This window comes from Ctenopharyngodon idella, chromosome 14 (genome assembly GCF_019924925.1).
Source record: "Ctenopharyngodon idella isolate HZGC_01 chromosome 14, HZGC01, whole genome shotgun sequence".
NCBI classification, from domain to species: Eukaryota; Metazoa; Chordata; class Actinopteri; order Cypriniformes; family Xenocyprididae; genus Ctenopharyngodon; species Ctenopharyngodon idella.
Genome location: NC_067233.1, coordinates 688,512 through 704,334, shown reverse-complemented (window position 1 = coordinate 704,334; position 15,823 = coordinate 688,512). Strand labels below are relative to the sequence as shown.

At 39.6% G+C, this 15,823-nt stretch overlaps 1 protein-coding gene across 7 annotated transcripts in view; it reads right to left on the bottom strand.

Annotated features, from left to right (window-relative positions):
- jakmip1 (janus kinase and microtubule interacting protein 1) overlaps positions 1-15,823 on the bottom strand; it is a 35,744-nt gene that overhangs the window by 3,518 nt on the left and 16,403 nt on the right. For 3 of the 7 annotated variants that reach the window (XM_051860326.1, XM_051860324.1, XM_051860329.1), the window contains exons 2-13: positions 14,159-14,415; positions 12,512-13,006; positions 10,491-10,670; positions 10,282-10,395; positions 9,540-9,758; positions 9,274-9,426; positions 7,338-7,397; positions 6,059-6,178; positions 4,083-4,208; positions 3,655-3,738; positions 1,687-1,749; positions 1,498-1,596 (exon numbers count right to left, since the gene is read on the bottom strand). In XM_051860326.1, coding sequence (XP_051716286.1) covers positions 1,498-1,596; positions 1,687-1,749; positions 3,655-3,738; positions 4,083-4,208; positions 6,059-6,178; positions 7,338-7,397; positions 9,274-9,426; positions 9,540-9,758; positions 10,282-10,395; positions 10,491-10,670; positions 12,512-13,006; positions 14,159-14,302 — 1,857 coding nt within the window. In that variant the 5' untranslated portion in view covers positions 14,303-14,415. Of the gene's footprint in view, positions 1-1,497; positions 1,597-1,686; positions 1,750-3,654; positions 3,739-4,082; positions 4,209-6,058; positions 6,179-7,337; positions 7,398-9,273; positions 9,427-9,539; positions 9,759-10,281; positions 10,396-10,490; positions 10,671-12,511; positions 13,007-14,158; positions 14,419-15,823 lie in introns of all 7 variants that reach the window. The other 4 variants (XM_051860327.1, XM_051860330.1, XM_051860325.1 and 1 more) reach the window with 3 other exon arrangements.

Here is a 15,823-nt window from a genome sequence, read left to right as displayed (position 1 = left end):
GGCTGTTTTTCTTAACATTTAAAAAATGCATTTGTAATAACATCATGTTTTTGCCTAAAGTACGTCTAAATCATGTTTTAATAAACTTAGAAGTGCACTTATTCTGATGTGTGACTAACATACTAAAGTACATGTTTATAATTTGAACTGTTATTTGATATTACATTTAAAATTAATACTTAAAATTAGTATCTAAATATACAAAAATACAAATGACATTAAGTTATATTTTATTCAACCATAAATGTTTGTCAGTACATTCGACAGTAACTTTAACCAAATTTCAAAGACAATAGAAGAAATTATGAAATTACATTACAAAATATATACTTAAGTGGGTCAAAAAGCACTAATTGCATTTAATATATATTTAAACTATATTAGATTTTCATGTAATTGTGAATAACTTGCAATGAAGTGTGGGAAAACATTACATTCAGTTCACACTTTTAAAGCGTATATTAATACTTCTTTTCACTTGCATGAAAAAGTGTCCAGGATATTCTTCAAAAATATTCACTATCTGTTCAACAGAATAAAGAAAGAAATACGTGTTTGAAATGACACGAGGGTTATGGGGATATTTTTGGGAGATCTGCAGAATCTGTAGAGGTTATTATATCACATGAAATCAAACATTATAGAACAGAATGTGTGCAGATCTATGAATATTGTTGAGTATTGTAATCTCTGTGACACTGCTTATGTCTCTCTGCTGCAAGTCACTTCAGATAAAAAACCTGATAAATGTGAAAGTAATGGATGACATCATTATCACTGTCACATGACCTAACTACCATTAGAAGATCCACAGAATGTTTTCATCAATGAAACAAAAATCAATGCTGTTTGGACTCTTTTATGCTCCACAGAAGAAAGAAGGTCTTACAGGTTTGAGGGAGAGTAAATGACGAGAAAATGTTCATTTTTGGGTGAACTTTCCCTTTAAACACACTTACATAATCAGAAGTTTCATCTACTTATAAAGCTGATGATAAAGAATGAATGCAGTAATATGAAAGTGTAACTGCAGTTACTCTATTCTTTCTGATGAATAACATTCTCACCAATACTTCACAATGAACACACGCATGAAATATTCACATTTCATAAAAGATGCATGACATTATGAAAGCAAACAAAAACAGTACATATTTTGGGATGATGATGTGTTGAATGAGATTTGACATCCATTAAATAATAGTGAATCTGTGCATGAAAACAAAGATTTCAACGACTGGATAAACGTCACAAATAAAACATGCGGGAGCTGCAGTCAAAAAGAAAAAGATTGGTGAGTTTCATTCAAATAACTTTTATTCCATTGAAACGTATATTTAACAAAACAACAGTGATATAAATATACAGATTTTAAAACAAAAATACATTTAAAAAATATGTATGAAGACGTGCGACTCAAAGGCGTGCAGTGGACTCGTGTGAGCAGACGTGAGCCGGGATCGAGCGCTGCTGCGGGAGCAAAACACACTCTCTTACTTCCAGCTCCAGGATACGGAACTCAAGGAGCTCATTCTGATCCAGGGTGTCTCGAACCTCCGAGCGTAATCGCATTTCACACTGCTCCAGCGATGCTATCTACCACACACACACACACACACACACACCAGACCAATGTTAAGTGTTTGTGTTTGAGTGTGTGTGTATTAGAGGACACAACGGCTGTACCTTCTCTCTGAGCTCCTGATTCACCCTGATGAGGTTCTGCTTCTCCTCCGCCCACTTTGAGTCCTGCAGCACACAAACACACACACACACAAACACACACACCACTACAATTACACTACTAATACTTGTCTAATACTCCTATTCATCACTACACACACACACACACACACACTCATTCACTCACTCATGTCAATCAAAACAACAAATAAATAATCAGTCTGAAACATTCAGCTCAACATAAACAGAACACACTCACACACACACACACACAAATATAAAATGAGGAGTTAAAGATGGAGAAATGGCTGAGATTTATTAGGCCACATGCAGGAAAAGCCAATTCCATATTTTACAGGAAAAAGAACCTCAAGCAACCAATGAGAGATGAGCAGAGAACAGAAGAGGAACACATGCAGGAGCAGCTGACCAATGACAAACAAGCACTGTGAACCAACCAATCATCAAGCCACAAATGGTGGATTAGCATAATCCTGTACTACTGCTGAGCAGCAGAGCAGTGGATCTCAACCTTCTGACTCCACAGACCCTACACTCACAGTTTCTACTCTGTAAAATATTTTATTTCTTGGCATATCCAGAAAGGTGAATATCCGTTATAAAAATAATGATTTTTAGTTGTTTTAGCTTATTTTAATGCTTGTTTTGTCTATAATTTCGAGCCCCTGGTTGAGATCCACAGTAATCAGGTTTTCTCTGACAGCACAACAGAACACACTGATGCACCTTCCCACAATGCAATGCATTTCCATTATCAGTGTGATGGATGAACTGGAAATAAAATAAACTTTGATTTTGAAACGTATTATTTGATTGAACCGCCAGTTTGAACAAAAAATTCTACTTTTATTTCTGGAATGATAACTGGACATCATTCACAGAATTAGACGTGGAATATGATGAGGTCATGCAGAAGTGAATTATTTCTCAGTTCTGTTTTACGTACTATATTTAAAGGGTCACGAAACACTAAACTTCTTTAACAGTTTGTTCGCGTCGCACATCATAGAAGAATTCAGAACAACACTGGGAGTAAAAACTCTCCGGAGGGAAATAGATGTTTAACAATAACTTATAAACCTCCAAATACTGAGAGCTACGAGGTTAACAGATGCTATATTCTTTTGATGAAGCCATCTGTAAGTATTATTTCAATTATTTTTTAAATAAATGTTTAACACAGAATTATGACAAACTACATTACCCATGATGCTGTAGAGAGAATTCAACCAATCAGGTTGTAGTGGAGAGAAAATCATGCAAAAAAAAAAAAAAACTCTCCAAAGAATATCCAAAGATTGCAATAAATGACATCATCAAGTGCTCAAAATCTCAAAATACTTCAATATTTGTGCATGTGTATATATATATATATATAATATATATATATATGTACTGTATATGCATATTTTGCATTAAACTTTAAATATATTGTTTCTGTTTCTGGTTGGTTCTTGGTTTATAATGCTTTAACACAGACTTTTTAAACATCCCTATGGGAAACTGTGGGGTGTTTCATGACCCTTTGAAAACAGTAGGCAGATCATGGAGCGATATATTTGTGTCCTGCGGTCAGGATGAAGCAGTTCTCAAATCTAGTGTGAAACAAGGTTAGGAGACGCCAGGACACAAATAACACCAAAACAGAATCTTTACACAAACTGCGTTGATTGATCAGGTTAAAATATACAGTATAAAACCTGTATAAATGTTTTAACACACAAGAGTCTTGCACTGGTCAAGTGAAGTAAATGTAAAGAAATAACGAATTTGACTTTGAAATGAACAGTAGCAAAATCTGCACTGGTCCTGCGGGTGAAGTCACATGATTTGGAGCCACATCCTCTCTGTGTAGCGCCAGCACACAAGCATGGCTGTCAGAAAGACAAGCAGCGAGGCCAGTGTGACTGGAGTCAGGGGTGTCTTCTCCCCGCCCGCTGTCTTATTTACCTGCCCCTTCTCTGCCAGGCTCCGCTCCAGGTCGGCAATCCGTGCCTGACAGCCAATCAGCTCCGTCTGCAGCTGCTCCCGCGTCTGACGGACAGAGCACAGAGCCAATCAAAGAGCCAGCCTAGGGCATGCGTACGCAGAAACATGGAGTATATCGGCTTCTTTTGAATTTCAAATCAATTACTAATTTTGGTAAGGAATTTTCTGAGGCAGGAATTTTCGGCCATGCTTGCTACAATGCTGGCTGTGATCGACAGCTGAGTGGAATTTCAGTGTGGGAAAAGGAGATTCTGAAAAGGTCTTGAAGTTCAGATTTAAACATTGGGGCGATTTGATAGAGATTTAAAATAAATATGGGAAAGAAAAGGATCCTTCAGAATGTCCCGTGTGGCGCGGTCAGGCGAGCGTCTGTGGGGTCGCGGCCTCACCCTGCAGTGCCTCTCGGGGTCCAGCGGGCCCGCCGTCTCCTGCAGAAGGGCGTACGCTCGCTGCAGCGCCTGGTACTCGCGCGTCAGCTGACGGAACCGCAGCTCCGCCTCCTCCCGGGAGAAGCCCTGCCCAACAACAGATAATAAAATGTTTCCGTCCACCTATTTTTATGCACATTTTGGGATATTGCATAAAAAGTGCTGGATGGAAATGGCAAGATGAGAATAAATTCTAAAAATGTGCATTTAAAAACTTAATAATTTTTTATCTGATAAGACGTGCACTTAAACTACGATGGAAACACATTTACAGAATAAATCCCTCAAAACCTCATGTGACTTTGCCTCATCAGAGGCTGGGATTGGATAACTGGACTAACCAGCGGACCAATCGCATTGCAGCATCTCAAATGTTGGTTTGGTCTGACGCTCTGAGACAAACTCATTTATGATGGAGGAGAAAAGAGCCCGAACTTACATATTTATAACTAATATTTTGCGCCAATTTCCCAAGAAGAGATGATTTTGTTCTCTTGAACACACGGGATAGAAACGCTGATTTATTCATAAATGTTTTATGCCATATTCCAGTTAAATTTACTTTAAACACAAAATGTTATTTTTATTCAGATCAAGTCAAACTTTTCACAACACACACTGCTTCAATGAGGCTTTCAGAAAATCACGATGTTTATAATTTATCTTTATAAAATATCTTCATGCCTCAGTCAGATTTATCATATTAGATCTGGGCGATAATACAGTTTATATTGTGATGATACAAACAGTCAAGCAGTTGAGTTTATAGATATATATAGTACACATCGCTTTACGTGAGTGAGATGTTTGTATATATATTACAACTTTATACACAGAAGTGTCCGATAACACAGTTTACATATTACAACAACATAAACAGTCAGTAAATCAAAATTTTGCCTAATTTTTAAGACATTTAGTGAGTGAAATCGTATTTAACGAAGCGCAGCACATTCGAGTGAACACTAGAAGAACACACTGTGAAGGGATAGTCTGACGGAGCAGTTAATGACTCGCTGTTAATCCCACGGCTCGTTAACTAGATCTGCAGATACTGATGAACGAGAGAACCGCCGCCTCATCGTGATCCCTGGAGCACAACGGCACATCTGACCGAACAACAAGCCTGAACATCTCAACAAACACTCTCTCCGGGGCCGAATCTTGACATGAACGCAGACTACAGTTTTACACTTTCAGAAGAACATCAGATTGTTGTTAATGATTTTCATGGCGCTGCTGAAGTTGTTTTAGGCGTCTTGTTATGTGGTTTATAGAGTGTTCAGGGTTCGTGCAGGATTGTTTCTTACATATGGTCTATGAGTTTGTATTTTAAGCACAAAATAATACCATGTTTCTCCTCAATAAGCCACACTATCTGATGTAGTATTTATGTCTGCCGAACAAAAGTACAGAGTACAAGAAAACAGAGAGAGGTAAATATAAGTGTGTTTGGTTCGTACTGTATGTACACTACTGTTCAAAAGTTTGGGGTCAAAAGAAGAAAGAAATTAATACTTTTATTCATCAAGGACACATTAAATTGATCAAAAGTGACAGTAAAGACATTTATAATATTACAAAAGATTATATTTCAAATAAATGCTGTTCTTTTGAACTTTCTATTCATTAAAGAATCCTGAAAAATAAAATGTATACAACTGTTTATAACATTGATAATAAACATAAATGTTTCTGAAGGATCATGTGACACTGAAGACTGGAGTAATGATGCTGAAAATTCAGCTTTGATCACAGGAATAAATTACACTTTACTATATATTCACATTGAAAACAGCTGATTTACATTGGAATAATATTTCACTGTTTTTACTGGATTTTTGATCAAACAAGCGAAGTCTTGGTGATCATGAGAGACTCTTTCAGAAACATTACAGATGTGAGAGTGTGTAGTACAGGTGTAAATCATGACATACGTCTTCGAGGTCCTCTTCGGGGGTGGCGGGGGTGTGATCTGTGTTATATGACGTCAGAGACGACGTTTCAGAATCCACAGATTCTTCATCAAATCCAAAATATGTCTCCACAACATGCCTCTGAAAGAGAGAATCATGTACACGTGTTCAGATGAAATTAATCACTCACTAACCTAAAACAACTTTCACACAATATCCACCAGTATACCAAACATCTCCTCTCTTCAGTTTACACTGAGAAAACAAGTTTGAACACTGGTAACATGTGACCTGCCCAGAGCAGCATCACATGATCATCTCTGCTTCTAAACCTTCTGGCATTAAGTGAATTACTGCAGATGATTATTTTTACAGACTAAAGGAATCAAAGTTCATGTCAGCGCTGCCCACAGATTCAGCATGACTCCTTTCTGAATCCATAACAATCATTAAAAAAAAATCATACTTCATGTTACTCATTAATAAAGTGTCACTCAAATGAGCGGCAGATCTTACCATCGTGTTTGTAGGTCATCTCCTGACAGCCGGAGAAATACAGACACACCAGAGCGCACAGACACAGGAACATGGAGAGGTACAGCACCAGCAGGAAGTACTCTGGCATACTGAGCGTCTAAAAACACCCCCCAAAACCCTCTCTAACCAGCACCATCTTCCTCAGAGCCACTCGTGTGTGTGTGTGTGTGTGTGTCGAAGCCTGTGTTACGGCAGAGTCTGATGTTCTTCGCTTGTGTGAGTTTATAGTCATGTCCACTGACTCCACCTCCTTAGCAACAGTTCTGGAGAACCAACAACTACAGCGCAGCCCACAGCGCCTCAAACACACACTCTCACACACACACACTACCTGATCAGAACAGACAGGACCGTAGACTCACTCACACTTATCTCATTATTCATCTCATTCACTCAAATGTTCCAAAGGAGGTTTTGTCAGATTCAGGCGACAGTTTATAGCAAATTATAGCAAGTAAATCCAAACTGAGGGATAGTGACTTCTGCGTATACAGACTCTTCAGCTGTGACAATGTGGTTTTTGGTTGTTTGGGTGACTGACGTAACCTTTTACACAAGAAAAGAAATCTGGAGAATGCATGAGAAAGAAAAGAGAAAGGAAAGGTCTCGAGAGGCCAATTACTGTGCGGTGTAACGGGCGCTCACACACTCCTCAGAGGAGACGGTTGCTTAGAGACAGAGTCCGTACGCTTCACAGAACAGAGAGAGTAACCAGAGCTAAACTTCCTCAGACACGTTTCTATGAATGACAGCACCCGCTCACCTTCGGTAACTTGATGTTTTTCCGCCTGTTCTTTTTGTTGATTATCAGCCTGTCCCGTTCCTGAAAGCACATCCAGACATCTCCGTAAACTGAATGCCATCACTTTAGTTTGGGGTCCAGTTCTCACTGTTAACTAGTTATCTTATCAGCATGTATATTACTAAGATATTGGCTGTTTATTAGTACTTATAAAGCACATATTAATGACTTATTCTGCATGATCATATTCTACATCCCATAATCCTACCCAATACCTAAACTTAACAACTACCTTACAAACTATTAATAAGCAGTAATTAGGAGTTTACTGGGGCAAAAGTCATAATTAATAGTGAGAACTGGACCCTAATCTAAAGTGTGACCAGCTTACCAATACAACACACACAGACACACACACACACACACACACACACACACACACACACACACACACACTCCTCATAGTCATATCAGCTCATTTAAAGCCTGAGTTTCATTTCACATTGGATCAGTATGAGTGTTACAGACGTTTACACTACCGTTCAAAAGTTTGGCGTCGGTAAGATTTTTGTTTCTGAATGAAGTATAAAAATATAAATGATATAAACTAAAAACAGAAAAGTTTTTCCTTTGCATTTTTCACATACAGACGACAAATCAAACCGCGTTCACATTCTGGGAAATCGTCTAAAATCACTGTATTCTGCTGTCAGGCCAGTAGATGCCGAATTTTATGTAAATGAACGGCCAAAACGCATAAAAAGATTTCCATTTTTAGGCTACGTCTATATTAATCCGGATTCATTTGAAGCCAGTCTTTCGTCCACACTGAGATGCGTTTGTAACCTGTGAAAACTGATCTTATTGAAGGCTCTCTCTCAGGTGGAATCATCAGCTGTTTTCACATTGAGTGTGGACTGTGCTGTTTGAAATGAGACACGTTTAGTCATGTGACTCACATTACGACAGATATCTGTGTTTACACCGGTATGTGCTGCTAAAGATGTTACTTTGTACAATCTTCACATTACATTCCTGCAGAGATGACAGAAAGTGTACTCGCAGTCAGACACGGTTTTAGGTTTTAGACCAGAGATTGAGAGATTGAGTGTGATCTGAACATGCCAGTAAGAGATATTCTGATCATACAGCGATCATGTCAGAAGAATAATGTGAGAACTGTATTATTCTCTCAGTATCACTCCAATGAGCTTTTATTATGTTTTACGCATGATTTAAAGCTTTACGGCGTGAACGAGAAACTTGTAAAGCGAAATGAAAACTTATTAGTATAGATGTAGTCTTATGGTCATCAAGACTGCTTTTATTTAAAGTGTTACTGTCACTTTTGTTCAATTTAACTTGCTGAACAAAAGTATTAATTATTTTTAAAAACTCGTACTGACCCCAAACTCTTGAACACAGTTTCAGGACAGAACCGCTCTGATAATACTGTGATATCAGCGTGTGTGTAAACAGAAGTCATGAGGGAGGGCAGCAGAAAACCAGGCTGTAAGTCATTTCTAATTAGGCTTCATCTTAATGAAGTAAACAAACTAATTAACAGATGCAGCGCTGATTACCAAACACAAGTAATTACAGGGTAAGGCCAATTAGAGAATAATCACACAGTGGCACAAACACAGACACACATTATAAAGAGCAGGCAAGGACACAATCTGTTTCTGGAAATAGATTTAAAGACAACGATCTTTACTTTTTTGATAAAAGTTCCTGGTTTTATTGAGTGCTTATTATTGAAATGTTCATTTGCTTAACCATTTCACTCACTTTCCATTAGCCAATCAAATCATGATGGATAAAATCTATATCATTTCAGCACACACAAATGCATTAATATGTTGTGAACGCAGTTTCTTAGGGAACATCTGAAGCATGTCTGTCACGCTCACTGCAGATATCAACATGTGTGTGTGTCTGCGGCTCTGAAACGCACCTGCGTGAGCTCATCTATAACGCCGCGCTGCTCACTGATCTGCAGGCGCAGATACTCCACTTCCTGCTGCTCGTGGGCGAGACTCAGGTCCGTCAGAGAGGTGTGTCTCTTCAGACCGCCCGGCTGCTGCGAGTTCTGCTGCGATCTCTCCTTCTGAACACACACAGCCAGAGGGGTTCAGTTTCAGTACAGTTAAATGTTGAACATTCAAGTTATTCTAAAGAAAAACAACCGAGTAACTTCCTCCAGATCCTTTCCCAACACACCTGCTCTGCGTTCTCTCTGCTGAGCGTCTTCAGCTTGTCCTCCATGCGCTGTAGAGTCTGCTGCAGCTCTTCATTCTTCTTATTCAAGCGTTTATTCTTCTCCATGAGCGGCTTCATCTCTCCGTCTGTTTCTCGCACTCGTTTCAGCTGTACGACAGATAGAGACTGATCTACACACACATGTCCTGTTGGGATTTCCATCATCATGTGGACTCTATCCTAAAGAGTTTTCCAACAGATATCAACAACAATAAACAATCTTTTGAGTGACTCTACACTGTAAAAAAAGTTTTTTCAAAGGTTGTAAATACAAGATTATCGGAGTATGTTTTACAAGAAAATACCATTTCAGTTATTTTATGTCAAAATGTCAAATTTAATTCAATGTGTTTCTTTAATGAATGATTATTGCATTATTTTACTGTTGTGTGTTACTGTAACACGAGGAGCAAAGAAAAGGCAAGGTCTATTTATACACGAGGGTAACAAGACACACCCGGGAACAATCAGGGATCAACGTAAAAAACTACAAAAGAACTACAAAGATGGCAGACAGAACAGGAAATAGGAAGTTTAAAAAAAGTCCAGGGACAAACATGGAGAGCATATGACAGTTACTTTAATGTTGTGTGTCAGATGAGATCCTGTTAGATAAACTAATTGCTATACAGTATATTTTGCACATGCTTCAGCTGAAGCTTGTTGAGTGTGTGTGTGTGTGTGTGTGTGTGTGTTTCTGTACCAGTTCATTCCTCTCATCTGACAGCAGTGTGTTTCTGTCCTCTAGTTTCCTGATGACTGCCTGCAGCTCCGCAATCTTCAGCTGAAACCTGCGCACGTCCCTCTCTTCCACTTCCTGCGAACGGATAAACATGCTTTATTGTGTGATGGTAAAGTGCCGGAAACGGTCTCTGGCATGATCATGTTCCTGTTTCTGATGACAGAACAAACCTGGTTACTGACAGAGTCGGTGTTTTCCCCGAGGGCCGGCACCACCTCTCTCTTCGGACTGCCATAATGCCGCTCGGATTCCTCTCTCTGCAGCAGCAGACGCTGCGTCTGTCCCGCCTGCACTCCCAGCTCCCTCTCCAGAGACTGAACCACACGATCTCTGCTCTTCAGCTCCTCCATCTCACACACACACACACACACGAATGAAGAAATTAATACTTTTATTCAGCAAGGATGAATTCCTCCTTTTTTAATTAATAAAAAGGGGGTAAATGTAGTAATAACACAGTAACATTCAAAACTTTGACATTTTTGCACATTTACTCATTACTGAGAACTTACCTGATGAACTGAGAACAACTAAATTCTCTCCATTTGAAATACTAATGGTCAGGCTTTTCCCGACCCCATGGGCTAAAGGTCGTGCAGGCATTACTTCCCTAGGTGACCTGGAGGTGATACAGGAGGACTACGTAACTTCCCTCATTGAGAAACTCTTTCTGTGTCTTCCTCTTCCCTCAGAAAACCCCACTCACCCTTTTGTTCCAGGACAAAGTGTGCTGATCAAAAGCTTAAAACCAACGAAGGTGGGAGAACCGAGGTATCTTGGACCAGCCACTGTGATCGCAGTAACCGGGACAGGAGTTCTGACAGATTACCAACTGCAGTGGATACACGCTTCAAGAATAAAGCACTGTCCTACAGGAGAGCAGGCAAGCTCCAATTCAAAAACAGAATCTCAAAAGGGGATTCACCTTACTGCCTAACAGGGAGGAGGAAAAACACTGATTAAGCTGAGGAAAGAACTACCTCAAATAGTGATGTGGGGGTAATCCAAAGCGAGAAGATATATGGCCCATTGAGTCAAACAGTGCTAACTCTTTACACAACCCTGTATGCACTAAGGGTCAAATACTTATTAATGGATGTACCGCCATTAGAGAGTTTCACACAGTGTTCATCCATAGAAGCTGTCGAAGCATTCGGCGAGAATATTGTTCACTTAGTTAAAAGTTCCCTAGAGTCAGAACCAAGATTGGAAAACATAATACTTCAGAGACCATATCCAGATAGAATTGTGTTTTACCTGTTCACAATAAAGAATGGAATTTTCAAAATATATCAACGCGAAATATATTGATGTCCTTATCGGACCTATTACGTGAGTGGACAATAGTACAAGGAAAAACGTGGTTTGAAGTAGCATCAAAAGCACTATCAAACCTTGGACTTCCACTTGAAAACGTTATCTTTGCTAAAGTTGTCATAATATATCTGTTTCCACCAAATGGTGCAGTAGATGCGTGGCTATCATTACAAAACAGATTATTGGCAAGACCTCCAGATACTGCCCTGGTAAATATAATAAAACCAAAAGAAGCACACCAGAAGGGAACAGTGATTGTGTATAGGATAGGCAAAGTTCAAAAATCATTAGTCGAATTGGATTATAAATTCCTATGAATTCCTATGAATATAATTCCTAAATTCTTATTTTCATATAAACACACATGGATGTTCAATGGGTAAGACATTCTGTCTTAAAGTGGCCATTGTGAGATTCTAAGAACATCCTGTGCCTGTTTTTCTCTGTCTCTGTATCTCTATCTAGTCATTGCATCATGCTTAGAGAACATGTTGCTTTTCTTAAAGTAGTGTACAATCCCTACTTATTGTATTAATGCTGAGTTGTCATTTTCACTTCCTATATTTTCAAATATATATTGACCCTCGGGCCGAATAAACTTTGTATCTTGGTTGAACTGCGCTCTCTGTGTCTTGATACCCTGGTACCCGCTTTTCTGTGCTAGATCGCTCAACCTGAACAGATCTTCTTGAATTGTATGATTAAGTTGAATTATTACATTCTAACAGATACAACATGGTGTTAGTTGAAAAGTATTAAGTTATGATTATTTTATAAGCTCACGTTTGACCGGGTCAGAACTGACCCAGCAATATGAAAGGTGTGTGCAGTTTTCTGAAAGAGCAGCAGGGTGAAATAACTTCATCCATCTCACCAGTCTCCTGATTTCTCTCTCGCTCTCGCGCTTGATTCTCTGGATCTCCTCCTGATGGGCCTGATGGGCCACTCTGAGATCGGCTGCTTTGGCCCGGTCCGCCTGCACGGCATTGGTCAGCGCCTCCTCCGCCTGCCGCCGGGACGTCTTGGCCTCCTGCAGCTCCTGCGTGAGTCGGAGCCTCTCGGCCTCGTGGCTCCTGCGGGCCTCCTCTCGCGCCTCCTCCTTCAGGGCGTTCCGGAGCTCGCTGCTGGCCCCGTCCCGTAACACGCACACCAGCGCCTGCAGCCGGGCCAGTTCTGTCTCGCGGAGCCGCGCCGCCCGGGCCAGCTCGGCCTCGTGCTGTCGGGACAGGCTCTCTCGCGCGGCCGCCACCTCGCGCTGCTTCTCCTCGTGGAGCTTGACCCGCAGTTCGGTGAGAGCGACCGAGTGCTTGTGCTGCTCCGTCTCTCGCTGCGCCCGCAACTCCTGCAGCCGCTCCCGTAACTTACCCACCTACAAAACAACAAAACACGACTCGTTTCACCTCAAGACACATCAGCGTTTTATAGTGAGGGTCTCATGATGCCACAAGTTCACCAAAGAATCTCCATCACTTCTTCAAATCTGTGATAAAGATTTGTAAAAACAATTTATCAAGATTCATGAAGCAGACTACTTAAACATCTCATAGATTCACATTGAGTCTGTCTCAGAATATTTTTAAACACTAACTGTTCACTGACTCTGTAAAGGTTTAAACAGGTTTTATAACCTTTTGAGTAACTAAACATTTACTTAGCTGAAGACACAATTGAGACATTTATTTGCACTTCAGATCTTATATGAGGTCAGTGTAAGAGAAACACTTCCTCTGTCTCAGTGACACTGCTTTAGTCTCCCATTGGCTTTTCTTTCCTTTGACTTGCATTACATTGAATCTATGACGACTGTCTATTTCAGTATCTGGCTCATGTTCTCCGGTCTTTGTTTCCACCATTAGCAAAATGTCTTCATATTTCGTCAATATTTTATAACCTTCAGGGTTTTGTAATGGTTTAGAGAGAGGGATGAACAGAAATGGACCAAACTGGTCTTGCATTACAATAATCTCTGTGTAAAAACATTGTTTCTGAGATTTATTTGACCAGCTCTGCATCATTTGATTATGTGGAATAATTCGCTCTAATCCATAAACTGGTGGGCGTTCAGAGGGAGTGTTTCCTTGGGCACATACTGTATATATGATTCATGAGCAGCTCGATCTTCTCAGAGATAAACAAACTAATGTGTTAAAGCAAGAACTCAAGCAAACTAATTATTCTTTTGAATATCTGAATCTGTTTAGTTGTTTTTGGCATAAATATTGCATGCAAATCTGATTTAAACCATGTTCATATATGGTTTACAATCTGAAGTTTTAAAACCTGGTTATAATCATGTAGTCAGCACATCAGAGTAAGTGTACTTCTTTAAAACATGACACAATTATTAAAACATGATGATTTAAAAGAAAACCTTTAAATTTGACATTATTACAAAGTGCACTTTATAAGTGTGTTCAGAAACATGAAAGTGTCTCTCTTTAAGTGGCTTTTAATTTATTATCTGCAAGGACAGTATTTTTTAAAAGGTCGCACAGGTCAGATCAGATCAGGACGGCCGTACCTTGCCTCTTTCCTGCTGCAGCTCGTTCTGCACGTCACTCAATCTGCTCTTCAGCTCCTCATTGGCTGTCTGTAGAGTCTCTGCTTCCTGTTTCCCTCGGCTCTTTTTGGGAGGCGGGGCCGAGGTGGGTGTGGTCGCAGCCATCCTCCCCAAACAATGATTTACCAGTCAAATCCACACTTTGGCAGTCAGATCTCACTCTAACCCTTCTGTGTCGCTAGAGATGGACCACAGCGCCGCGGCATCTTCGTCTTCTTCTGCTGGAACAGAGCGGGTCAGTCAGTGAACATTCACACACAGCTGCTCCTCAGAGAGAGAGGGTGTTGCCCTCACACATGCTCACGGACTACAGCTAACACAAACAATCCCAAACACACTGTCCTGAACACTCACATGTGCCATTTGTTCACTGGAATCTGACTCCACTGTGTTTGGCATGTTTGTGCCTCCATCTAGTGGAGCATCATGGTACTACTTTACTATCGATGAAACAGTCACTATATGGTCAAAAATAGTGCTTAACCACTGTGTGTAGTTCTTGATTTGTTGTTGTTGTTGTTGTTGTTGTTGTTGTGTGTGTGTGTGTGTGTGTGACAATACAGATATCTAGATAGCAAGGTGCTAAGTAAAAGCAATAAGGTACTCGAGGCTAGTGCTGTATCGTGAATAAGTCACGGCTGAAGTGTGTTGTTAGGCACGACGCGAAGCGGAGTAACCCCTCCAGACGTGACTTATTCATGATACAGCACTAGCCTCGAGTATCTTATTGCTTTTATAAAACGGTTACCACACAATACAAATATTAAAGCCAGAAATATGTATCAATGCAACTTTCATGAAGTAAACTTTCACTAAAGCCTTCCTTCTGCCGGAAAAATTAGTCCCTGACCGTGAACAGCAACAGAAGTTACATTTTCACTCCATTAGATGGCAGCAAAGACTGTCTTTATGAGAATGTCAGTCAGTAGTGAAGACTTTTATATTGAAAAGACTGAATTGTTGTGAAAACGGAACAAGACGCAACTGACAAATGCTTTGACTAGCGCTGTCAGTCACGGGAAAACCCCTTAACTGTTAAAAGAACAAGATAATACATCGGACATTTAAACAGATGTTTTATTATGAACATAGGACTGACCTGAAGGAAAATGCTAAATCTGAATGCAGGTAATAAACTCGTTCTCTTGATCTCTTTCTCACAATACTCTTCTACATACAGTGAGCTTCAATGAACAATATCAGTTCAGATCAAACAGTTTGACATCAAATTGAGATGTAAACTACCATTCAAAAGTTTGGGGTCAGCACAATTTTTAAAAAAATAAATGAATACATTTATTCAGCAATAATGCAATAAATTAATCAAACGAGACAAATAAATGTATCCTTGGTAAGAATAAAAGACTTCTTTCAATTTTTTTTTTTTTTTTTTAAATCTTACCAACCCCAAACTTTTCAGTGGTACTGTAGGTGTGAACAAGATAATTTGTCATTTATGTGAACACTTATTTTCCATTTATACAAGCTCAAAATACACTACACAAAATTGTAATAAAGGAAATGTGCAATATGAAAAACCAGCACTAGATGAATTGATTACTTCTAATTATTTTAACTAAACTTGATGCGCAATTATCATTTTCTTATCATCTATCATCTTAAAAT